The sequence below is a fragment of the Herpailurus yagouaroundi genome, unplaced genomic scaffold (assembly GCF_014898765.1).
Source record: "Herpailurus yagouaroundi ecotype Mexico unplaced genomic scaffold, PumYag 214, whole genome shotgun sequence".
Lineage (NCBI taxonomy): Eukaryota > Metazoa > Chordata > Mammalia > Carnivora > Felidae > Herpailurus > Herpailurus yagouaroundi.
This window is the reverse complement of record NW_024412445.1, coordinates 2,628,908-2,653,599: the sequence shown is the minus strand read 5'-3', so window position 1 is coordinate 2,653,599 and position 24,692 is coordinate 2,628,908. Positions and strand designations below refer to the sequence as shown.

At 51.2% G+C, this 24,692-nt stretch overlaps 1 protein-coding gene across 5 annotated transcripts in view; it reads right to left on the bottom strand.

The window, feature by feature from the left end:
- Positions 1–11,261: 11,261 nt before the first annotated feature.
- Positions 11,262–24,692, bottom strand: part of UPP1 (uridine phosphorylase 1) — a 29,551-nt gene continuing 16,120 nt past the window's right edge. For 3 of the 5 annotated variants that reach the window (XM_040455035.1, XM_040455036.1, XM_040455037.1), the window contains 7 exons: positions 24,397–24,461; positions 19,391–19,508; positions 16,014–16,172; positions 14,915–15,029; positions 12,497–12,706; positions 12,066–12,212; positions 11,262–11,553 (listed from right to left, as the gene is read on the bottom strand). In XM_040455035.1, the coding sequence (XP_040310969.1) occupies positions 11,396–11,553; positions 12,066–12,212; positions 12,497–12,706; positions 14,915–15,029; positions 16,014–16,172; positions 19,391–19,508; positions 24,397–24,440 (951 nt within the window). In that variant the 5' untranslated portion in view covers positions 24,441–24,461 and the 3' untranslated portion in view covers positions 11,262–11,395. Of the gene's footprint in view, positions 11,554–12,065; positions 12,213–12,496; positions 12,707–14,131; positions 14,461–14,914; positions 15,030–16,013; positions 16,173–19,390; positions 19,509–24,396; positions 24,462–24,692 lie in introns of those variants that run through there. The other 2 variants (XM_040455038.1, XM_040455039.1) reach the window with 2 other exon arrangements.

Sequence of the window (24,692 nt, the reverse complement as noted above, 5' to 3'; positions counted from 1 at the left end):
GGGACCATGACCTTTTTACTTAAAAAGCCAGAACAGGGCGCCTGGATGGCACAGTTGCTTAAGTGTCTCTTGGGTTCCGCTCAGGTCATGCTCTCACCATATCGTCAGGCTCTGTGCTGACAGCTCGGAGCCCGGATCCTGCTTCGGATTCTGTGTCTCCCTCTCTCTCTGCCCCTCCCCCGCTCACACTGTCTGTCTCTCAAAATATAAATAAATAAATAAATAAATAAATAAATAAAAGCCAGGACCTAGGGTAGATAAGAGCAGACAGATGGGTAGAGAAATCACCCGAACGGTGACCCGTGTGGCAGTGAGGGGGGGGGGCGGGGAGTTCCACCCGGCCTGTGGGACTGAGAGTTTAGGGAGCCCACATCCTGGAAGTGTGAACAAACACAGATGGGTAAAACCACAGAACGGAAACTTCTAGCCAGGGACCCTACGGTATGGAGCTCATGCCCCGGCCACCCTGCCTCAGGGACCCCACAGGTGAGTGACCCACACGCTGGGTCGTCTGCTGCAGGAAGTGTGCGGCTGCTTAGGGACACGCCACAACCCGCCTGCTCCTGCCCTGCGCACCAGGAGACACTGAGCTGGAAACCGCTCTGTGCGCGACATCCCAGAGCAGCGGGCAGGAGAAGGAGATCCTTACGATGCACGTAAGAAATCCTGGGTCCCTCTGAGCTACGTGTGCAGGGAATGAACACGATCCAGACACTGCGCGGGCCCCGTCTGAACCCTGGGTGGCACACGGGTGGAGCGGACCGTAAAAGCAGTGCAAAGCGCTTGAGAACTGAATTAACACTGGAGGCACAGCCCGCAGAAGATGGGTGGAGGGCCTCCTGCGTGGCTCAGTCGGGTGGGCGTCCGACGGGTCTTTTTTTTTTTTTTTTTTTTAAGTTTATTTCTTTATTTTGAGAGACAGCTCAAGCAGGGGAGGGGCAGAGAGAGAGGAAGAGTCCCAAGTGGGCTTGGCACTGTTAGCTCAGCCCGACGTAGGGCTCTAGCCAGAGAACCGTGAGATCATGACCTGAGCCAAAGTCAGACGCTTAAAAAGTCAGACTGGGCCACCCAGGCGCCTCTCTTTTGGCTTCATTATGTTACCAAATGAGAAAAACCCTTCCAGTTTTGCAAAATGTTTGCTAGACTGCAGTTCAAAGAATGTTTAGCAATTTTCAAACAGACAATTCATTTTAGAGGCTTTTTACAGGATAATTTACCCATTCTTAACTGTTGTAAAGGTATATCACAAAGATACATTGTGATTTAATACTAAAAGGAAGGGAGGGAGGGAGGGAGGAAGGAAGGCAGGAGGGCACCTGGCTGGCTCTGTCAAGTAGAGCGTGTGACTATTGATCTTAAGGTCGTGAGTTCAAGCCCCACATTGGGTTTAGAGCTCACTTAAAAAAAAAAAAAAAAAAGGGGGCGCCTGGGTGGCGCAGTCGGTTAAGCGTCCGACTTCAGCCAGGTCACGATCTCGCGGTCCGTGAGTTCGAGCCCCGCATCAGGCTCTGGGCTGATGGCTCAGAGCCTGGAGCCTGTTTCCGATTCTGTGTCTCCCTCTCTCTCTGCTCCTCCCCCGTTCATGCTCTGTCTCTCTCTGTCCCAAAAATAAATAAACGTTGAAAAAAAAATTTAAAAAAAAGAAAGGGAAGGGGGAGGGAGGGAAGAAGGAAGCAGGGAGGGAGAGAGGTACAGAAAGAAAGACAACGTGGCCATTAGGTAGCAAACCAGAAGGGGAGGGCGTGCGTCTTCTTGCTCTCAAAGCCATCCATGACCTCTCCCACCTGTGCCAGAGTGCTGCCAGGCTGTTCACACCCAGCCCTGTGGTTTGAGCATAAGCTCTTTCCCTGCAGGTGAGGCCAGACTCTCTGCAGGGAAGGACTGGGCCATCCATGGGCCCCCGGGAGCCACAGCAATCCACTAAGAACAAGAGAGAGGGGCAGCAGGTCTGAAGACACAGTGTGGCCCATGCCCTCCGAGCTGCCATCATCCACCGGGGTGCACGTGTCTCTGGGGTTCATGAAGATGTGTCCCTCACTCAACCAGAGAAAAGGTATCACGTAGCCGTCCTGGAGTTACAAGGACACATGGCCCTTGGGTGTAAGAGCGTCCAGAGCCAAACCTAGCCTAGCGGCACAGGGAGAAAGTGTAAGGGCTCCTCGGGGAGAATCCGGGGACTCCTGGACCGAGAGGATTTGGGGAAGAAATGGGAAGCAAGAGTATGTGAGTTCCTCCAGGTGACAAGAGTTGGTGAGGCTTAGCGCCTGTGCACCTGTGCCCGTGGGCCATCTACCTGTCATCTCCATGTAAGCATTCAGAACTGGAGCCATGATATGCCACGTTTATTCGAATAGAATTTGCATTGGATTTCTATTCAAGTGCAAATGTGAATAGATTTGAAAAGAACCTTCCTTTTTTCCTTACAGGAAGTCTATTGTGACTGACTTGGCAATAAGGATGGGTTTTGTCATTTGGAGCATATGACACACACCTGAAAATTGAATGGACTGAATGTTCAGCTCTGAGGCCTGATGGGATATATTTAAAGCAAAGGTACAATAGCGGCACCTGGCTGGCTCAGTCAGGGGAGATCACAACTCTTGATCTCGTAGTCACGAGTTCAAGCCCCAGCTTGGGTGTAGAGATTACTTTAAAAAAACAGGAATCAAGCAAAGGTACAATAGACATCCCAGGAATGGCATCCTTTGCCTCTGCTAAGCTTATGATAAAAGTTGATATAAGCTGATTGTTAAATTGTGAAGAATTTTACCAGCCAGTTGTTAATACCATTCTTAAAAATGGAATTGCCTGACCATTCAATAAATTATGGGAAAAACAAAAGGGACAAGTGCCCCAAACTCATCACTTTGCAATTATCTTACTGCATTTTACTGCTTTTATTTTATGTAAAATATAAACGGACTTTTATACCCGTTCAATCTGTACAACATACATATGACACCACGCCTCATCCCAAATCCCAGGGACCGATGCTGATGGCTTCTAATCCAACATGGCAGGAGGGTCTGCACCATGGAAACTGGCAAACACCGTATTGTTGATTTTCTAGACTTAAAAAAATGGTAGGGAAATGTAACAGTACGGATTAAACGTCAAAGCCTGTCGTGTCAGTAGCTGTTACCTTGTGAGTAACATACAAGCTTGAGAAAATACTCTTCAGGGGCACCTGGGTGGCTCAGTCGGTTGAGCGTCCAACTCCAGCTCAGGTCATGATCTCGTGGTCTGTTAGAGCCCCGCATCGGGCTCTGTGCTGACGGCTCGGAGCCTGGAGTCTGCTTGGGATTCTGTGTCTCCCTCTCTGCCCCTCCCCCACTCATGCTCTGTCTCTCTCTCTCTCTATCAAAAATAAATAAACATTAAAAAAAATTTTTTTTAATGCTCTTCAAATATTTGAAGACTATCATCCATCTGGCATTGAAACGGCTCATGTATTGATGGATGAGTAGAGTTCCAATATGCTGATGATGGAGGAGGTTTCTGTTAATTGGTGTAAATTGGGATTCGAAATGGGGGCACCTGGGTGACTCACTCGGTTAAGCGGCCAACTCTTGATCTCAACCCAGGTCTTGATCTCAGGGTTATGAGTTTAAATCTTGATCTCAGGGCCGTGAGTTCAAGCCCTGCATTGGGCTCCGCACTGGGCATGAAGCCTACTTTTAAAAAAAGTCATGGGGCACCTGGGTGGCTCAGTCAGTTAAATGTCTGACTTCAGCTCAGGTCATGATCTCATGGCTCATGAGTTTGAGCCCCGCATCAGGCTCTATGCTGGCAGTCAGCTCGGAGCCTGGAGTCTGCTTCGGATTCTGTGTGTGTGTCTCTCTCTGCCCCTCCCCTGCTTGTGTGCACACACACACTTTGTCTCTCAAAAATAAACAAACATTAAAAAAAAATTTTAAGTCATTTCCCAGCAGATTGCACATTAGATTTAACAATAATAAGTGTATTGAGGAAGTTCGCAGATTAGACGGCAAGTCTATCTGTCAAGTCGCAGTTGCATCGCAGCTGTGGGTGGCTAAGATTTCAGCAAAAATCAGTAAAAGCATTCTGCGAGAACCAGAAACTTACAATAAAGATGATTGCGCATTTTGTTATTATTTCTAAATTGTACATTACACGTTCTTTATATCAGTACAATGTATGATAAGCACAGACGTGTATATACACATACATGATTCAGGGGGGGAGGGGACTGAAATACAGAGAATTTGTAGTTGTCCAAAGTCTAATAATGCGAACTTGGAGGAAAAAGGACATCACATCACAGACAGGTTGGAGCATTTGCAAACAGACTTGCCCACAGTTGACCCTCAATAAGCAGCAGCAATAAACACAGTCCCGCATTTTACAGGGGATGTGACCCTCTCTCCCCACCCCTCATGAACCCAGCTCAACGCCCTTTGTGGGAACAGCACACTGCCTCATCAAAGTCCCATGCAAGCCCCCCAACTTCTGTGAGTTCCCATGTCCACACGGGAAATCCGCAGGCTCCTCCCCATCAAAGTTGGGGGGCTTCAGCTGCTCCCCTGGCCATCTCCCTACAGCCTGGGGAGGGTCCTGGGGCTCCCTTGTTCCCTCGTCCTCCACAGGACCAGGGATCTGCCTGATGCAAAGTCGGACTGGCAGGTGGCCCCTCTCGGTTCCCAGGGATGCGTCCAGGCTCCAGGTTTTCTTCCGAGTATGGGTAGGAGACACCCTTACAAACGATTTCCCTAATCCACGTAAATTTCCCTCACAAAAGGGCAAGTTCTACTCTGTTTTCAGAGCTTCTGTCTCTGCAGTTTCTCACAACAATCCTTGTGCCAAAGGGGCGCGTTTTGGGGTGGCCTATCATGCCCCCTTCACAGACATGCTGAGGCCCATGCAAGCCTCTCTAGGAACGAGGGAGGCGACATCTGTCTGGACATAGCGTCTGGTCCATCTGGGCACCGCGGGCAGGGACCCGTGCCGCACAATCCCTGCCGGGCAGCTACGCAACACCTGTAAACCGTCCACAGGGTGGCGGTGCAGCACCTCGCCAGAAAGGCTGTACCGTCCTTGAAGCCGCTTCTGATGGTCAACGTCACCCCTTCCTAAAGCCCCAACCCCCTGGGAGAGCGTTAGCACAATCCGTTCACAGAGCACCAGGCAGACACCGGGACTCCAGCCATGACCGTGACCTGCCAGGGTCGGATCTTTCATTCTCCCTCTCCTAGGGACCCTGTTAAGGCTTTATTATTACTTTTTAATATTTATTTATTATTTTTGAGAGAGAAAGGTAGAGAGCCAGTGGGTGGGAAACAGGTAGACAGGGACAGAGGATCCCAAGCAGGCTCCACACTGTCAGCACAGCGCCCAATGTGGGCCTCGAAGGAACTCGCGAACCGTGAGAGCGAGACCTGAGCCAAAAGCAAGAGTCAGTCGCTTAACTGACTGAGCCACTTAGGTTCCCCTTTCCTGGTATTAAAAAAAAATTTTTATTTGAAGTCATGTCTATACCCAACTTGGGGCTCAAACTCACGATCCCCAAGATCAAGAGTTGCACCCTGTAGGAGCTTAGCCAGCCGGGCTCCCCTCTGTATGAAAGCCATGGGGCGCCTGGGTGACTCAGTCAGTTAAGCCTCCGAATCTTGATTTTGGCTCAGTTCATGATCTCAGGGTTTGTGAGTTTGAGCCCCACACCTGGCTCCATGCTGACTATGTGGATCCTGCTTGGGAGTCTCTCTCTCCCTCTCTTTCTGCCCCTCTCTGGCGCTCTCTCTCTCTCTCTTTCTCTTTCTCAAAATAAACGATAAATAACCTTAAAATAAAAATTTTTGAATGCCAAAAAAAAAGGAGTATTTGCCTTCTCCAGAAGGGACCGGGTATGAGAAGGGCCAGCTGCAAAGGAGGGTCAACTTAATGGCAACTGCCCTTCGGCTTCCTGCACGGAGATAAAACGATGCCCAAGGGGTTTTTCAAAGAGTTAAACCTAGAAATGCTACATGACCCAGCTGTTTACACTCCTGATACACACTCCAAAAGAATGAAAAGCAGGGACCGGGACAGACATCCGCATAACCGTGTTCACAGCAGCATTTATTTGCAGCAGGCAGAAGACAAACTAGCGGTGTGCCCGTCGACAGATAAACGGATAAATGATGTATATGCGTACCATGGAATATCACTTCGTCTTTAGAAGGAACGAGGTTTTGACTTACGCCGTTACGTGGATGGACCTTGAAAACTGTGAAATAAGCCAAACTGGTAAAAAAAAAAAAAAAAAAAAAAAAAAAGGGAGGGGTATGATTCCACCTTCCTGAGTGGAATAGGCAAATTCAGAGGGATTCGGGGTTACCAGGGGCTATGAGAAAACGGAAAGAATCCGTGGTTATGGGCAGAGCTGTGTTCGGGCTGATGAAAAGTATCCTGGCTGCAGGAAGTGGTAGTGGCCGCACAACACTGCAAAAGTAACGCCACTGAATTATCCACATGGATGATTAAAATGACAAATATTTAGGTTACGTATCTTTTACCGCGATAAAAAAAAAAGAAAGAAAGGGGGCGCCTGGGTGGCTCAGTAGGTTAAGCATCCGACTCTTTTTTTTTTTTTTCAGTCTATTTATCGACTTTTGAGAGAGTGAGTAAGAGAGGCAGGGGAGGGAGGGAGGGACACACAGAATCCAAAGCAGGCTCCGGGCTCTGAGCTGTCAGCACAGAGTCCAACACAGGGTTCAAACCCATGGACCATGAGATTGTGACCTGAGCCAAAGTTAGATGCTTAACTGACTGAGCCACCCAGGCACCCCTGACTCTTTTTATCTTGATTTTTTGTGTATTTATTTTTGACAGAGAGAGAGGGACAGAGCATGAGTGGGGAAGGGGCAGAGAGAGAGGGAGACACAGAATCCAAAGCAGGCTCTAGGCTCTGAGCTGTCAGCACAGAGCCTGACATGGGGCTCGAACCCATGAACCACGAGATCATGATGTGAGCCAATGTCAGATGCTTCACCAACTGAGCCACCCAGGTGCCCCTTGACCCTTGATTTCAGCTCAGGTCATGATCTCATGGTTCATGAGTTCAAGCCCCATGCAGGCTCTGCACTGACTGCACAGAGCCTGCTTGGGATTCTCTCTCTCTCTTCCTCTTCCCCTCCTCAGCTCGTACACTCTCTCTGTGTGTTTCTCCCCTGCTCGTGCTCTCTCTGTCTCTCTCTCTGTCTCTCTCTCTCTCTTTTTCTCTCTCAAATAAAAATAAACATTAAGAAAGAGAAAAAAGAAAGCAAGAAAACCACGTGCTGTCTGCAGCACAGCCTCCCCGGCCATGACTCCCCATCACCGCCGGGAGACATCTGAGCAACTTGTCCCCAGTCCCTAAGCAAAACCAGCCACTCCCTGCCCCACAAAGCATCTGTTTCAACATCCCTGGCTCTCCCTCCCATCAGTGTGTGCTTTTTCCATTCTCTGAACCCTTTATTTATTTATTTTTAACTTTAAGTCGTCTCTACACCCAACGTGGGACTCAAACTCATGACCCTGAGATCAAGACTCTCGTGCTCTTTTGACTGAGGCAGCCGGGCGCCCTGCCCATTCTCTCAAACTTTGAGAACATGTACCCAGTTCTCTCACCGTAAAATACAGTCTTTGGCACATGCCTGCAGGGGTTTGTGATTTTATCTTTTCCTGAAAATTCTCTTTGTCACTGCCCCTTGCACAACCGGGGAGAACCCCGAGAGGCGGTGGTATGGGTGGGGCCTTCCTTAGCTTTCGTTTCTCCTCTGTGACCACATTGTGACATCTGCCTGGAAAGAATTCCGTGCCTAGCCGCTAGCTCCCCGAGGCTGGGGTAGACCGTTGGCATAGACGTGTATTGCTGGCTACACAGAAGCGGCGTTTCCCCTGGACACGTGAAGTCAGACCAGACTTCCTGGCTTGGGCCCCTGCAGGGTCACTCAGCTGGGTCACTGTGGGGAAGGGGGGACAAGGGAGAAAGGCCAGGCCCACAGACTAGCACTGCCCGCTCGAGGGGAGCGAGTTCTCTGAACAGAAAGGCTTGCTGGTCGCCTTGTGATGAGACAAACACCTGTTGTGATTCTGTGTCGCTGCCCAGGCATCTGACAGCAGGACAACTTCCCCTCGGGCCTGGATGGTCACATTCCCACCTTCTGTTCTATTTATTCCCCTCCCCCCCCCTCCCCCCAGGCACTTTCCAAACAACCACCTACATCCTCTGTCCCACCGCCTTGGCAAGTACCAGGTGCTGGTGCCCTGTGCTCCCCAGGAGCCATGGCCTAGGACAGGGGACGTGAGCCCCCCATTTCTGGGACCCTAAGTGGCAGGACCTGTGACTTTACCTCCTCAGTGTGGAAACGGCACCCTTGGTGGCTGGCTTGTACCCCCCTCCCCGACCCCCGTCCAGCAGGCCACCGTCCCCACGCAGAATTCAATACACAAGCTGTGTGTCCCCGCACAGCCTGGTGACCCCGGGCGACCCCCATCCCGGGCCTCAGTTTCCCTCCTCTGCGGGATGGGAAACGGAACACCTGCTCCTCAGTGGGCAGAGACAAGAGAGCTACCGTGTCATTGAAAATCCAAAGATAGTATCTGATGTTTGATAGGCTGATTAATATTTAACACCACTGCTTTCCCCAGCCCAGGCCTAAAACTTCTTTTGTTTTTCCTCGTAAGTTTATTATTTTTGAGGGAGAGAGAGCACTAGTGAGCGAGAGGCAGTGAGAGAGACAGAGAGAGAGAGAGAGAGAGAGCAGGCTCATACTGTCAGCCCCGAGCCCGAGCTCACCGAACTCGGGGCTCGAACTCATGAACCTCGAGATCGTGACCTGAGCTGCAATCGGATGTCTAACGTACTGAGCCACCCAGGCGCTTCCCAGGCCTAAAACTTCTGTGTTTCCCATGCCAGGCTCTGCGCCAGGCTGTGCACTGTGGTTTCTGAGACTCTCCGCACCCCAAACAGAGGGGAAAATGAAAGCGTGAACCGGCCACCTTTCTCTCCTCTGTGACAGAGAAGAGAAGGGACGGGAGGGAGGGGACAGGAGACTTCCCCCTGGTGGGGCCCTCGTTGGAAGAGTGTGCGGGATTTCCAGTCGGTGAGAGAAGAAGATGAAGCCAGGCTTTTCCCCTCTGATCCCGGCTGCCCCGCCCCAGAGGCCTGGGACCGCAAAGGCGCCTCAGGGCTGCGGTGCGGGTTCATCGGGGGCTTGCAGTGACAGTGTCCGCCGATGGCAGAGGTGGGCGCCCTTCTGAGACCCCAGGGCCGCGAGGCACCTGGTCCCAGGACGGGCTGCTGGCTGTGGGGACGGGGCCCAGGCCCGGCCTCGTTGGAAAGCATAGCTGCCAGATAAACTGCCCAGTCTGCCCGTCGCACCACTAGACCGAAGGAGCTCACCCTGGTGACACCGGACATCCTGGGCCGCGGCCTGAGCCAGGCCGGGGAGAGAGGGCTGGGTGGCCGGGTCGGCAGAGAGCAGCGGGCCGGCCATCTTCCACACAGGCCACAGGTTCACTGCCGAATTGCTGTGCTGAGATCTTTTCTGCTAACACCGACAAAAATGTGGAGGCCTGTGCTCCCTCGGAATCCCACCCACTTTCTAGAGGCTAGTAATTCTCTGCAGGAAAAGCAGCCAGCCTTTGGCCGGGCCTCGTCCTCAGGCCTCGGGTGGCCCGTGTGGGCGCGTCTCAGCCGAGCCGGGAGGCCCCCCAGGCACGGCCAAGCCCACGTGGTGCTGTCACCCTACTGGCCACTGCATAGGCCACACGGACTCTCAGAACTGGGGGGGACTGGCATGCCAGAAATCTGTAGGCCAGACTCCCAGGCTGGAAGCTCAGGCAGGAGTTCCCTGCTGCAGACTTGAGGCAGAATGCCTTCTTCTCCGGGAACCCTCAGTGTTTGCTCTTAAGACCGTCCACTGATTAGATGAGGCCCACCCACTTTAATCCAGGGCACTCTGCTCCTCTTAGACTCAAGCGACTGTAGATGTCAACCACACGTACAAAACACCTCCACCGCGACAGCCACGCTGTCGCACCACACAGGGCAGCACGGTCTAGCCAGGTCAACACATGACATTAACCATCACAGGGAACCACAGCCACTTTGGGAGGAAGGGTCTGTCCACTGTCCTGGCTCCGAAGACAAGGAAGCAGATGCTTGACCTAACGTAGAAACTTGCTGCCCCAAGACCTGGTTGTGGGGCCTGCCTTAGAACGTGGCGGCAAACAGTAGTGTGTTATGTTAACCAATGGTATTATGAGCGGATTCGAGACCCGTTTTCCCAGTGCTTTGTGTGCTAAATATTTTCACCTTGCCCCTTTCTCCTTCTGTACAAGCCGGGGGATCATGGACGTTCCTCAGCTGGACCACGGACTGCGGTCATGGGGAAGAAGCTGATGGACTGACAGGTGGGAGATTTGTTCTTGTTCTCTACCTCGGCCAGGTGCAAGTGTGAGGTCAGGCCCTTCAGCTGCCAACCGGGACCCCGACACCCACAGAATGAACGAGCAGGCCAGTCAGGGATCAGAGGTCACTGGAAATGACGGCCCTGAGAGTCAATTCTCGCAGACGGTGTGGGGTTACGGGAAAGGCCTGGGATCATGAGGGCCTCAGGTCCAACCTCAGCTGTGTGGCTTTCTTTTTTATTTATTTTTTTAAATGCTTATTTTTGAGACAGAAAGAGAGACACAGAATCCAAAGCAGGCTCCAGGCTCCCAGCTGTCAGGACAGAGCCCCATGTGGGGCTCGAACCCATGAACTGTAAGATCATGACCTGAGCTAAAGTTGGATCCTTAACCGATTGAGCTTCCCAGGCGCCTGTATACGGGGACATTTTTAACCACAGCTTTAGGAGACTCATGTCCCCTCTGAGTCTTGGGGGGCTGGAAAGCCCTTGGCCCCGATGCACAGCTGGCACCTGCCTCAGAAAATCAGCATCTACACAGACCTTCTACACTGCCTGATCCTACACCAGACCCAGGCGGGGGCTGCCTCACTCCGACTCTAGATTTCAGCTCAGGTCATGATCTCACGGTTCAGGAGTTTGAGCCCCACTCCAGCTCTGCGCTGAACATAGAGCCTGCTTGGGATTCTCTCTCTCCCTCTCTCTGTCCCTCCCCCACTCATGTTTTTTCTCTCTCTCAGAACAAGTAAACATTAAAAAAAGCCACTTGTGTCGTTAATGCAGGATTCTTTGCCTCTGAAATACAATCCAATTCCCTAAATTCCAAAATTCAAAATAAGCACAAAGACGTACAAAAGGAGATTTTGAAGGTGATTTTTTTTAAAAGATTATTTATTTCAGTAATCTGCATCCCCAACGTGGGGCTCAAACTCAGGACCCTGAGAGCTGAGCCAGCCTGGCACCCGGGTGCTGATTTTATTTATAGCAACTGCAACTTGGCGTCTTCAGAGATCCCGGGGGTTTCCAGCAGCCGCGAGGCGCTTCTTGATGAAGTGACCAACCAGGCGCTGTGGCCGCTCCTGGTACTCGACCAGCACCTCGTGAGGACTGTTGACCTGGTCCCCTTCCAGGCGGTTCAGCAGAGTGACACAGACCACGGCCACTGCAGAGACCAAACGCCACATCCACACAAAGTGCTGGGTTTCCAGCTTGCCTTGCTGACCCCGGCCGAGGCGTCCCCTCTGCTGTCCCCGCAGGATCAACCCCTCAGCCTTCACTTCCAAAAGAAGCTCTTGAGCAAATCCCAGGACTGGCTCGGGGTGGGAGGAGCCCTATCCTGCCTTCCAAGGCCAGGCTTCCGGGGATTCTGGAAGGCAGAGCTGGACCCTGCTGGGGACATGAGGAACTCGGGGGTGGAACCCCCAGCTGCGCTGGCAGCTTCCTGACCTGAGCCGAGGTGGGTCTTTCTCATCCCACTTAGAGGCCCGGGGGCTCCTGAGGGCCCTGCAGCGGACTGTGTGACGGTCAAGGGTGTCTGAGCACAGGGCTGGACAATGCCAACCCGTCCACACGTGCCTCGGGGCTGGTGGGTGGTGGGGGCAGGAGGAGGGCCCGGACGGGGGCCTGGAGGCTGAGCCCTGGAGGAAGGACCCCCGTGACCAAATGCTCACCCACCTTGGAGGCCGCACGCGCCGCACATGGCAGCCAGGACCGAAGACTCCATCTCAATGTTGCGGATGCCGGCCGCGTGGGCCGCCTCCAAGTACTCCTGCTTGTCCTTCTCTGAGTAGGAGCAGAGGGCACCGTCCAGACGCCCTTGCCCTGAAGACACATGGAGACGTGCCAGCGTTGACTTGGGTGTGCTCACCACTTGCACGCAGTAAGCGCCTACTGCGTGCCTGCGACGTGCTTCCCGCCGGGACACGGGGACACTTTGGATCCCCCCAGGCCCTGGCCGCCCTGGAGCCCAAACCGCCCACTCATAAGCAGAGCGCTATGAGCGCCATGGAAACATTGAAGAGACAGGAGCCCAGGAGTGACGGAGACCCTCCCCCGTGCAGGAGCCCCCGCTCCCACCCCTGGGAGGCCAGGCCCATCCCCGTCACCTTCATAGAAGTCAGAGGTGCACATGGTGTTCCCCAGGACCGTGGGGAACTCCCGCAGGTCTGCACCGCACTGCATCAGCTCCTGTGCGAGCCGCTCATCCAGGTGTGTCCTATGAACCACCCGCTTCCCCAGGACCATCTGCTCGAACACGGGCTTGAAGGAGGCATCCACCGCCTGGCGGGTGATGACCACAGAGCCAGGCTCCAAACCTGGAGGGAGAAGCAGACGTCGTGGCCACATGGGGCAGACAGGGAGGGCACCGCAGAGCAGAAAGGAAAATGACCCATCTACACCAGAAAATACCGGGACGCCCTGTAATGTTCGAAGAGGAAATCGCTAAGGATCGATTTTCTGCATCAAATTCTTTTTCTGATGACTGAGGTACGACATTAGCATTTTTCTTTTCTTTTTCTGATGATAGAGGCAGAGAATATGGAAGAGCGAAGAGCAAAGAAAAAGAAATTGCCAGGAGCCCCTGTCCCTGCCTGATGTGCCGTGACTTCCAGCCGCCACTCTGTAACTGGCACCCCACCGCTCAGGTGACCACAATGTGCCGAACTGGTCCCAGTTTCGTGCTTTCTCATTATTTAACATTTCAAGGAACTACAAACATAGGCAAGAAATCTTGTGCGTCCCAAACCCAGCTCCGGCAACGACCGATTCCCAACCGATCCTGCTCTCCTTTCATCCACGTGTTACTAGGTTCCACGTCGAATGCTTTCCGGGCACACCTTCCTGGGGTATGTTCTTATTTGTAGGGTCATTCCTCGGCTCTCATTCCTTGATCTTGCCATAACTTCGTGTGGGATTTGACCACGAGCCTTTCTTGATACTTATCCGAATGGGAAATTGGGTTTCCTAAATATTAGGAATGGAGGAGGAGGAAGCCAGTGGAAGGTTCTAGAGCCCCCAGAGTGGCTGTTTTCATGAAACATTACAAAGTATGCCCTCTGCCCCTGCATGTTTATCTGAACTTTCTCTCCCGTGCTGTTTTGGTCCCTCCTGGTCATCGAGACCCTCCTCTCTGCAGCTGGTCCCACACTGGGGTTGAAACTGAATGGTGCTCAGCGCTCTCCTTCCTTCATTAGCCTGGGGAGTTCATGCCCTTCCTGATGTCCAGTCACCCTCAAGCTGGGGTGTGTGAGCCCCTCCCCTTCCTCAGAGTCCCTGCTGGCTATGTGGGGGGGGGGAGGGGGGCTGTCTGTTCTCACGACCCTGTGCTTCTTCCCGAATGGTGCCCCGCCACCCGCCCACCACCCTTACGCTGGATGAAATTCGTGGAGATGCCACACCATGCGTTGTCACCAGCATCATCTGGGGTCTGGGTCGGCTCTCTAGTGGCTGTTTTTATGGGGCTATTTTAGGGGACTCAAAATCGACACCACATGTTCCACCACGCTCTCTGTTCATCAACTGTAAAAATCCCTCCAGAGCAAGAACTCAGAAACTCAGATCTTTAGGGTCTTTGGCAGACGCTGGTGTGATGTGCACACGCTGTGAGTATCCATCTGGCGGACGGCACCGGGGCCAAGACCAAAACCACTCAGGCACCGGTCCTTTTCCCTGAGAACAGCTTAAACATTGACTTATAATCCTTCAAGCACCGGTATTTACACAGCAATCTGTCTGTATACATGAGAAAACGGGATAATGCATCCAGAAGATTTGGGGTCTACTGCAGTCTCCGCCCCTGGTCAGAAAACCTAAATTCCAGAAGTGCGGTCAGTCCAGGAGAGGTCACAACCCCACACGTGCAGGGCAGAACCAGTAACAGCTCCTCCGGGCTCCAAGCCGCCAGGCAGTTCCCTGCAGGGAGACGCCCACCAGGCACAGGGGCACAGGGCGGGAATGTCTGAGTCAGAGAATGATCAGCTTCTATAAAGCAAATGTGCCCCAGGGGCCTTGGCTCTGAACTCAGCCTTGGCTTTCTTACAACATCTGTTCTCTTTGTTCTCTTTGTGGCTTTCAGGGACAAAACAAAACCCGTTCAGGTTGGCCTGGGGACCCTTTAGGCAACTTAAGGACACTTATCTTAACTTTGGGTTCCATCTCTGTCTTTGAGTTTCCTGTTGGTTTTCTCCTAAGGTGCTTGAATCCTTGCAGGGATTGGGGAGCGCAGGGGACAGGAGAGAGGCAGAGAAGAAGCGGTTAGAAGGCACGGAGAGAGGCAGGCAAAGAGACTCCGCGGTCGCCCCCAAAAGGACGAGGCTCTGCACACGCTGGGCTTAGGGCCCTTCCGCTACCTACTTGGGCCTAGTGGTCCCGGCCGAACCGGAAACGAGAGCTTCTATTCGTGCCTCCTGCCAGCCAGCTTCCTTGAACAAAGCCGGGTAGAGGGCTCTTTGTACCCAAGCCCGCCCCACACTGGGTCTGCAGCGGGGACACTGGCCCTGGGCGGAGGCCCTTGGCACACTCACCGATCCCACCCGAGGTGCCGATGCGGATGACAGTGACGTCGGAGCAGCGGGCGTGGTACAGAAGCTTGATGAGCTCGTGCAGCATGACTGAGGTAGACGGGATGCCGATGCCGTGCTAGAACCGGGAGGGACGTCGCGTTACCTGGGGGGGGGGGGGGGGGGGGCGGGGGGCGGGGCGGGGGGGCGGCCGGGGCGTTCTCTGTGCATCGGCAGGGAGATGACATGACCTTCCAAGTATAAACCTAAAACCTACTGGGGCGCCTGGGGGGGGCGCTCAGTGCAGTGAGCATCCGACTCTTGACTTCGGCTCAGGTCATGATCTCATGGTTCATGAGTTCGAGCCCTACATCGGGCTCTGTGCTGCCAGCACCAATCCTGCTTGGGATCCCCCTCTCTCTCTCTGCCCCTCCCCTGTACTTTCTCTCTCAAAATAAATACACTAATTAATTAAAACTATTGACACTTTGGGAAATGCAAACGTTTGCATTAAGGGGTCGCACAGCTGGTCCCCACATCTGCGAAGCAGGTAGCAGCCCAGGAAATGGAGGCTTGGCGGGGAAGCAACAGCCCGCTACTTAGGCGCCAGGTAAGGAGCGTCCCCACTGGCCGGAGACGCTGCACAGATGCCCACGCCACGCGCAACTATCACAGTTTTACGTGTCCTGCTCCCTCTCCCTGTGCTCTCTGCTTCTGCCACAAAAAGTAACCGGCCCATGCCTCCTCTACTGGGTGCCCGCCACCTCCTAGTCTATTTCAGAGGACCTCCTGGGGCACACCTCCCACGAAGCCCCTCCCCAGTGCCCACACACGCGCAGGCACTGTTCCCAAAGCTGGGGTGAGCTCTCGCACCTATGTTGGTCACGTGTGACCTTGCATAGCTCCTGCCTCCACAAACTATCTGGAACTGAACACTGTCTCCACACACTGGAGTGCTCTGGACGGTTCACGCTGCTAGAGACGTCTCACCCTGCCCCCAGCCCGACAGTGTAAACAGGTGTCGAGGGGACCAGCCCTGTGTGTGTGCAGAGAGCAGGAGGTGGGGGTAACAGGGGGCTTGCAGAGTCCCAGGCCCGAGCCCACCGTCAGGGCAGGTACTCACGCTGACAGACAGCACGGGGCCCACTTTGAACATGACGTAGCGGTCGGTCCCCACGCAGATGTTGGGATATTCTGCATCTGGGTGGTCAAGGCCCAGCTCCTTGGCCATGTATTTGGTGAATGCTTCCATCCGGGTGGGGCTTCCCCCGACACACACGAACTGCAGCCAGAGAACAGAGCCCCGTCAGCACAGGCACAGAGCACCATGAAGGGTGCTACCTAGATGCAGACATCAGCATCACCTAGATGTTGCTGGGAAAAAAGGCCTCACAGCTCCTGTGTCCGGGGAGCCCAGTTACGTGTGCTATTGTGAGTGATGCAGAGGCTTGTGAGTGATGCACACTCGCTCAGTGTGAGAAGTACCGGGTCACAGTTCTGCACGACACAGGGAAACCAGACCCTTGTCATCTCTGGGGAGGTAATTCGAGGTTCCATGCCTGCCCGGCCTCTATCCATCACGTGCACAGCTCGGCCAATGTCCTGGAGGGAGCCTCACCGTGCGACGGGGGGCCCCCCAGCCCATCTGTACAATGGGCTTCTAACCAACGTCTCCCACCCAGACGTCCAAGAGCCAAACGGCCAAAGTATGGAAAGAGCCAAGGGCCCAGTGGGAGTCGGGAACTGGTAGAAATCAGGTGCGTGGGTGGCGCTCAGAGAAGTAAAACTTAAAATCTGCAAAGTATTATATATACACTCTTACTTTCCATTTTGTTTTACACAAGAAGAAAAAGTAAATGAGCTGGTTTTAAGGAGTTTGATGATGAAAGAATTATTAGTTTCTAAACATGACAAAAGAAATCCCCACCGCCTAGAAAGGTTAAATTCAAATGCATGGAAAGTAAATACATTAAGAACACAATGCACAGCAAAGAAAACTGACAACAGAAGGACAAAGCAACCCACTGATATCTGCAAATGCCACATCCCATAGGAGTTAGTCTCCAAAACATATAAGGAATTTATACAACTCAACAGCAAAGAAACCAAATAACCCCATTTTAGGGGTGCCTGGGCAGTGCAGTTGGTTAAGCATCTGGCTCTTGATCTCGGTCATGATCCCATAGTTCGTGAGTTCAAGCCCTGCACCAGGCTCTGTGCTGACAGTGTAGACAGAGCCTGCTTGGGATTCTCTCTCCCCCTCTCTCTTCCTGCCCGTCCCCAACTTGTGTTTTCTCTCTCTCTCAAAATAAATAAACTTTAAAGCAACAACAACAAAAAAACCCAAAATAATCCCATTTCAAAAAATGACCTTAATAGACATTTTTCCAAAGAAGACTTCCACATGGCCAACAGACACATGAAAAGAGGCTCCACATCACTCATCATCAGGGAGATGCGAATCAAAACCACAATGAGATATCACCTCCCACCTGTCAGAGTAGCTAAAATCAACAACACAAGAAACAACAAGTGTTGGTGAAGATGTGGAGAAAGGGGAGCCCTCGTGCACTGTTGATGGGAATGCAAACTGGTACAGCCGCTCTGGAAAACAGTATGGAGGGTCCTGAAAAAGTTAAAAATAGGGGGCACTTGGGTGACTCGGTGGGTGAAGGTTCCGGTTTCAGCTCTGGTCATGATCTCACAGTTCATGAAATTGAGCCCCACTTTGGGCTCTGCGCTGACAGCATGGAGCCTGCTTGGGATTCTGTCTCTCCCTCTACCCATCCCCTGCTCAAACTGGCTTACTCTGTCTCTCTCTCTCTCAAAATAAATAAATAAATAAATAAACTTTAAGAAAGATAAAAAATAAAATTAAAAGTAGAAAAATCATATGATCCAATAATTCTACTACGGAGTATTTACCCAAAGAAAACAAAAACACTAATTCAAGAAGTTATATACATCCTTATGTTTATGACAGATTTATTTATAATAGCTATACATCGAAGCAACACAAGTGTCCATGGATAGATGAATGGATAAAGAAGATACAAATAAATGAATAAATGTGTGTGTGTGTGTGCACGTGTGTGTGTGTGTGTGTGTGTCCACATACAATGGGATATTACTCAGCCATAAAAAAGAATGAGATTTGCCATTTGCAACAACATGGATGGAGCTAGAGAGTATAACACTAAGTGAAATAAGTCCGTCCAAAAAAGATAAATACCATATGATTTCACTTACATGTGGAATTTAGGAAACAAAGCTAACTGATTAAGAAAAAAGAGACCAACAACAAAAAAAAAAACAGACTTTAAGTACAGAGAACAAACTGGTGGTTGCCAGAGGGGAGAGTGTAAGGGGGATGGGGGAAGAGGTAAGGAGGATTGAGAGGCACAGACTTTCAGGTATGAAATAAATGAGTCATGGAGATGAAAAGTATGGCATAGGGAATATACTCAACAGGATGGTAATAACATTGATGACAGATGATGATCACATTATCATGGCGAGCACTGAGCGATGTACAGAATTGTTGAGTCATGATATTGTGCACCTGAAACTAATTTAACACCATATATTAATTATATCCCAATTAAGAAAATACTATTAGTTCTAAGTAACCAGAGAAAATCCCTCTCCTAAAAAAAAGAATACATGGGGAGTCGTCTCACAGCTGGAAAGGAATACGGTGGCTGCTAAGACAGACCCGTGGAGAAGCAAGGAAATTTTGAGTCATTCATTGTTTTGATTTTGAATCTAAACATTAGTCCATCTTTTTAAAAAAAATTTTTTTTTCAACGTTTATTTATTTTTGGGACAGAGAGAGACAGAGCATGAACGGGGGAGGGGCAGAGAGAGAGGGAGACACAGAATCGGAAATAGGCTCCAGGCTCTGAGCCATCAGCCCAGAGCCTGACGCGGGGCTCGAACTCACGGACCGTGAGATCGTGACCTGGCTGAAGTCGGACGCTTAACCGACTGCGCCACCCAGGCGCCCCCAAACATTAGTCCATCTTTACCCACAGGGATCAGACATTTCAAAAGTCCTGTGCCAGGATAAACCAACACTGAGGAACTCAGGACTCTGTGGGGGAAATGGGCTAGAAGTTGCATTCAGCCAAGTAAGCCATTAAAAGAACAAACATACACTTTAAATTACAAGGAGACACGTGTAATTACTCGCTTATTCTCCCTTGTTCCTCTACAGAATGTTTTGTAACTCCTTTTCTCGGAATGGAGCATTAGGAAATTTATTTTATATGGTTTCCATTACACACTGAATTTATAAGAGATTATTTAGGCACCAATATGGCAGAACTTACAAGGTTTCCTTCATAAACTCATTAGTTTACATATTTTGAAAGCAACAGTTAGCAAAAATCTGAAGATATAACTTGATGAACTTGTCCTCTGTGCCCATGTCTACCAGTATCACCTATGACGAGACTGATGTTAAGACAAATCCCCAGAATCAACAGCCCTGCCTTTTACCTTCACATCTCCAAACATAGCAGGGAGATCGTGCGTGCTGGTGCTGAGATGAAAGTGGTACAGGACATCTTCTTGCATTGTTGCTACATTTGGGTTGGTGGGTTGTACAAAGTGGCCACTGTCACAAAATAGAAAGGCGAAAGGTTTATAGAGCACCAGCACCCAGTGGCCAAAGTGAGAACAGAAACATCCTGTGTCAGTTGAGATGGGACACCCTAGCACCACAAATGTTCCCACCTGCCTGTGTCCGTTCTGCCCCCTTCTCCTTCCCCACATCTCTTCCCCACACCCCGGGCCCCTGTTTGGAGGGGAATCACAAAGAACTCAGAAGAGCACAAGAAAATACAAAGATCAAAGTGCTAAATCACCCCATAGAAAGTATAGCCAGTTGCTACCCAAGTTCATTCGACACCTGAACTTGGCTTTATTTTCAAAATAATACATTCACATAGGAAATATGGATGGGAATAAAAGAAAAAAGAAAAAAAAGCTTCTTGTTCTCCCTTCCAGAGGTAACCTTTCCAATCTGTACACCTTGGGTTTAAGTTTTCTTGTCTTATTGCATTAGCCAGTACCACTCCTGTACAATGTTCAACGGGAGGGATGAGAGAAGACATCTTTCCATTTTGGTTTTCTTCCCAGTGTGGCCACTTGAAAGTGTGTGTGGCTCACATTATTCTTTCTTTCTTTTTTTTTTTTTTTAACATTTTATTCACTTTTTGAGAGTAAGAGAGAGAGTGTGTGTGAGTGGGGGAGGGGCAGAGAGAGGGAGACACAGAATCCAAAGCCGGCTCCAGGCTCTGAGCTCTGAGCTGTCAGTGCAGAGCCTGATGTGGGGCTTGAACTCACAAACTGTGAGATAATGACCTGAGGTGAAGCCGGCCGCTCAACCGACTGAGCCACCCAGGGGCCCCTCACATTATTATTTCTATCAGACAGCACACTGCTGGCCTAGAATAGGGGTCAGCAAACCTTTTTTCATAAAAGGCCAGATAGTAAATATTTTGGGTTTCACAGGCCACGTGGGCTCTGTCACAACTCAATCCTGATGTTGTCATGTGAAAGGGACCAGAGGCAAATGCAAGTGCGTGTGGTTGTGTTCCAATAAAACTTTATTTACACAACCAGATGTGTAGGTCTAGACCGCATCTCCAACTTGACAAGCTTAAACACGCCTCCTTTGACATCTGTGCCTGCCTGACTCCCAGAGGCCGCGGTGCTCCCCACCAAAGCCTGGCCTGTCGGGCACCAGGGGTGCGCAGACAGACATGGATCCCTGAGTGAGGGCATTCAGAAGCTTCTCATTCTTCCTTCCACGCCTGACCTTCTGCCCAGAACCCACTAATCTGTTTCCTCCTCAATTTAACTCTGTAAGAAAAAAAAAAAAAAAAAAAAAAAAAAAACCAGAAAGAGATGTAAGAGAAGAGGCTCTCAGCTGCCTGTGGCTTGGAAATTCCACCCCATGACTGCACGGGCTGGCTTGAGTCTCTCACACCCTGTAAACCAAGCCCATCAGAAAAAGTATGCTGCAGAACTCCTCCGGGGAGATGCTTTATGGGACTCAGGCCCCCAGCGCAGTGGCTGTTACCTTGGGGGTGTGAGAGTTCGGGACATGTGCCCAATGTTTCAAAATCTAACTGAAAACACACATTTCCCTACCAAAGAGATGCGCTGGATAGCCATAATGCCAATAATGCGAAGCAGGCTCCAGGCTCCGAGCTGTCAGCACAGAGCCCGACGTGGGGCTCAAACCCACAGACTGCCAGATCGTGACCTAAGCCGAAGTTGGCCCGTCACTGTCTGAGCCACCAGGCACCCGACAAGCAAACATTTCTAAGAATTTTAACTCGATAGGCAAGCGATGGATGTCTTGCAACGTGAGTCGTACGTGACACCGAATGACACATGATGACAACTGAGCCAATGGTCCTTCTCTCTCTCTCTCTGCGGGATTGTGGGCAATCGTCTCCCAGGCTCGGATGCTCGGTCTCAGGCTGTGGGGTTTGGCAGAAATCAGTGATTTTTCAGCACGTTGGAAGGTGCCCACAACTGGCACTGGTGTCTTTTCTGTCACTTCAAAGCACCTGTGGACAGTCCTTTGCTTTTCCGTGCAAGAGTGAGCTTAGGAACGCTTTGCTTCATTCTAGGTCAGGCTGCCTGCGGACAGAGACCCTTTCCTCCGCTGCCTTATTACCAGTTACAGTAAATACAGTCTATGACGAGAGTTTATTGATACTGCACTATAGTCAACATCCGTGCGAGCATATACAAGGGCCCCCGTGCAGAAGAAGATCCCATGGGACCAATAGACAGCAGTGATTCCATTAGTGATTGTGAAAGTCGTCCTACACAGTAACCTTCCTCTCTCGTCTCCCTCACACCAGCCACAAAGGCTTTCAAACATAAGTGCAGGTTAATTTATTTTTCTATTCTGTATTTTCCTGATTATTGTGTATTATGTGACAGTATTGTAATCATTTTTACATGGATATTTTTGGATTTTGGAGCGAACCATCTGGCAAACCAAGGTTTGACTGTATTGATTTTGGCTTAGGGTGCAACAACACGGGTGATCTCCTGGGAGAGCAAGCTATCCATATGACTAAGTCATGAGTTCCTGTTTGCACCAATCACTCCGCCGGACCTGAAAAGCCACTGTAAGACACTTTGTGCCCCAAGATGCCCAAAATCGAGTAAGGAAAACAGATGGGAGCAAACACAGCTACAGTATGGTAGTAACTGCGGTAAGACAGAGAAGGGCACAGCATCCAGGCCACGACAGTGTCTGCGGCCTGCGGGGCAGATCCAGCCGGAGTCTGATTGGGGTTTTGTAGGCACACGGCCTCGCTCATCCGTTTACACTGTACCCACGGCTGCTATGAAAATTCTGACACCTTCACACGGTCATGGCGTCCTAAGGTCTTCTCATGACAACCGTCACTGATGACAGGATGGTTGCTACATGCCTTCAGGATGTTATGGTCACGGAGGACCAAGTAGAAGGGCTGAGCGGCAAGCGTCAGAACTGACAAAACAGGATGTGATTAAGACAAGTTTGCCACATTATTTCAAAATGGGAAACTTTTTTTTTCCCCTCTCTGATTCCAGGAAGAGAAGGAGAAGGAAACAGAGCATTACTATGAAGAACACCAATGCTTTAATATATTTTTCAATTCTTTATATTTTTTATTTATTTTTGAGAGAAAGAAAGAGACAGAGCGTGAGCAGGGAAGGGGCAGAGAGGGAGGGGACACAGAATCCGAAGCAGGCTCCAGGCTCCGAGCTGTCAGCACAGAGCCCGACGCGGGGCTCGAACCCACGAACTGTGAGATCATGACCTGAGCCGAAGTCGGACGCTCAACCAGGACTCAACCTGAGCCACCCGGGGACCCCCTGCAATGCTTTTAAAATAGATAAATTGGACAAGGACCATAATGAACCAGACCATGTCAGAACTTACTTTTTAAAAGATGTTAAGGGGCGCCTGGGTGGCGCAGTCGGTTAAGCGTCCGACTTCAGCCAGGTCACGATCTCGCGGTCCGTGGGTTCGAGCCCCGCGTCGGGCTCTGGGCTGATGGCTCAGAGCCTGGAGCCTGTTTCCGATTCTGTGTCTCCCTCTCTCTCTGCCCCTCCCCCGTTCATGCTCTGTCTCTCTCTGTCCCAAAAATGGATAAACGTTGAAAAAAAAAATTTTAAAGATGTTAAAACAAATCAAAGACATTACTTGGAAAGCTCGTTCTCTCCTCTACATACAATTTCCAGTCACTTTATCTGGCTTTGTCACTTGACTCATTTAACAACTATTCGTGAAACACCTGCTCCGGAAAGGAAATGCAAAATGGATGCAAACTGGCTGATTCTACAAGCTGTCCAGGTGCCTCAGGACAGGTGCTCAGGGACTAGAAGAGGCAAGGAAGGGAGTCTGGGGCGGGGGGTAGGGAGAGCTCAGAGCAGCCAGCCAGATCTGACCCCAGCCACGCATCAGGCCCCGTTCTGGACACAGATACAAATGTTAGTACCTGGGAGGCACTCGGCTTTGCGGTAGAACTGATATAACTAATAGTTCACGCATGGGGAGCCTGGGTGGCTCAGTCGGTTAAGCATCCAACTCTTGATTTCGGCTCAGGTCATGATCTCACAGTTTATGGGATCTGGTCCCACATCAGGCTGTCTGCTGTCAACATGGAGCCCGCTTGGGATTCTGTGTGTCTCCCTCTCTCTCTGCTCCTCCCCTGCTCACGCTCTCTCTCTCAACAATAAACATAAATTTTGAAAATCGAATAGCTCGTGCATAAAAACCTACTTCACACTCACGACTGCCATGGAAGCTGGGTTCTATCAGTACCCCTCACCGTATGGGCTCACTTTAACATGAATGTTTTTCATAAGAGGCTGCACTCGTGAGCTGGCCTCGAGCTCCTGACACCACAGCCGCCTCGCGGTGGTGGGCAAGGACACACCAGTGAGGGAGCACAAGCGGAGGGCAGGCCAGGGGCCACTCCGGCTGGGTCCTGTCCATGACCTTGAGCCCAGCTCCAGGGCTCCCCCAGGTAATCCAAGCAGAGGTGGGGGACACCAAGGGGAGCGAGGAAACCAAAATACTGTTGGATTCAAGCCCAGGCAGGAATCAGGATGAAGGCAAGAAACTCTTCCTTGGCCAGCAATGCACAATAGACATAGAAGACGGGCTGTAAGGATCACCAGCTGGAATCAAGGAAAACCGTAAAGAAAGTATTTACGATTCCAAACCCCGACAGGGCCAGGAGACAAGCAGGGGTCGCGTTTCGGAAGGGGCCCCACCAGAGCCGTTCTGAGCCCAGAGCTGCCCACGTGGCCAACACCGCGTGTCCCTGGCACCAGACGCCAGGGCTCTTGTCATCTCGTCCCCAGTCTCTGTCACCAGAATCAAACGTGTTACCGTACGGTGGCTCTCGGAAAAACATGTGTCACACAGTAATCGCCATAAACCTAGGATCTAACCAGCCTGCGGTCGGCCGGAGCCTTACTTGTGATTGTCACGTTTCTTTGTTTGGAGTCCCGAGGAAGCCATTCTCTCAGCCGGGGCAGGAGCCTAGGAGAAAACAACACAGAATGTTATTTAAAAGTTTTGGAGGGGGCGCCTGGGTGGCTCAGTGGGTTAAACATCCGACTTCAGCTCAGGTCATGATCTCGCGGTTTGTGGGTTTGAGCCCCCCATTGGGCTCTGTGCTGACAGCTCGGAGCCTGGAGCCTGCTTTGGATTCTGTGTCTCCCCATCTCTCTCTGCCCCTCCCCCACTCATGCTCTGTCTCTGTCTCTCAAT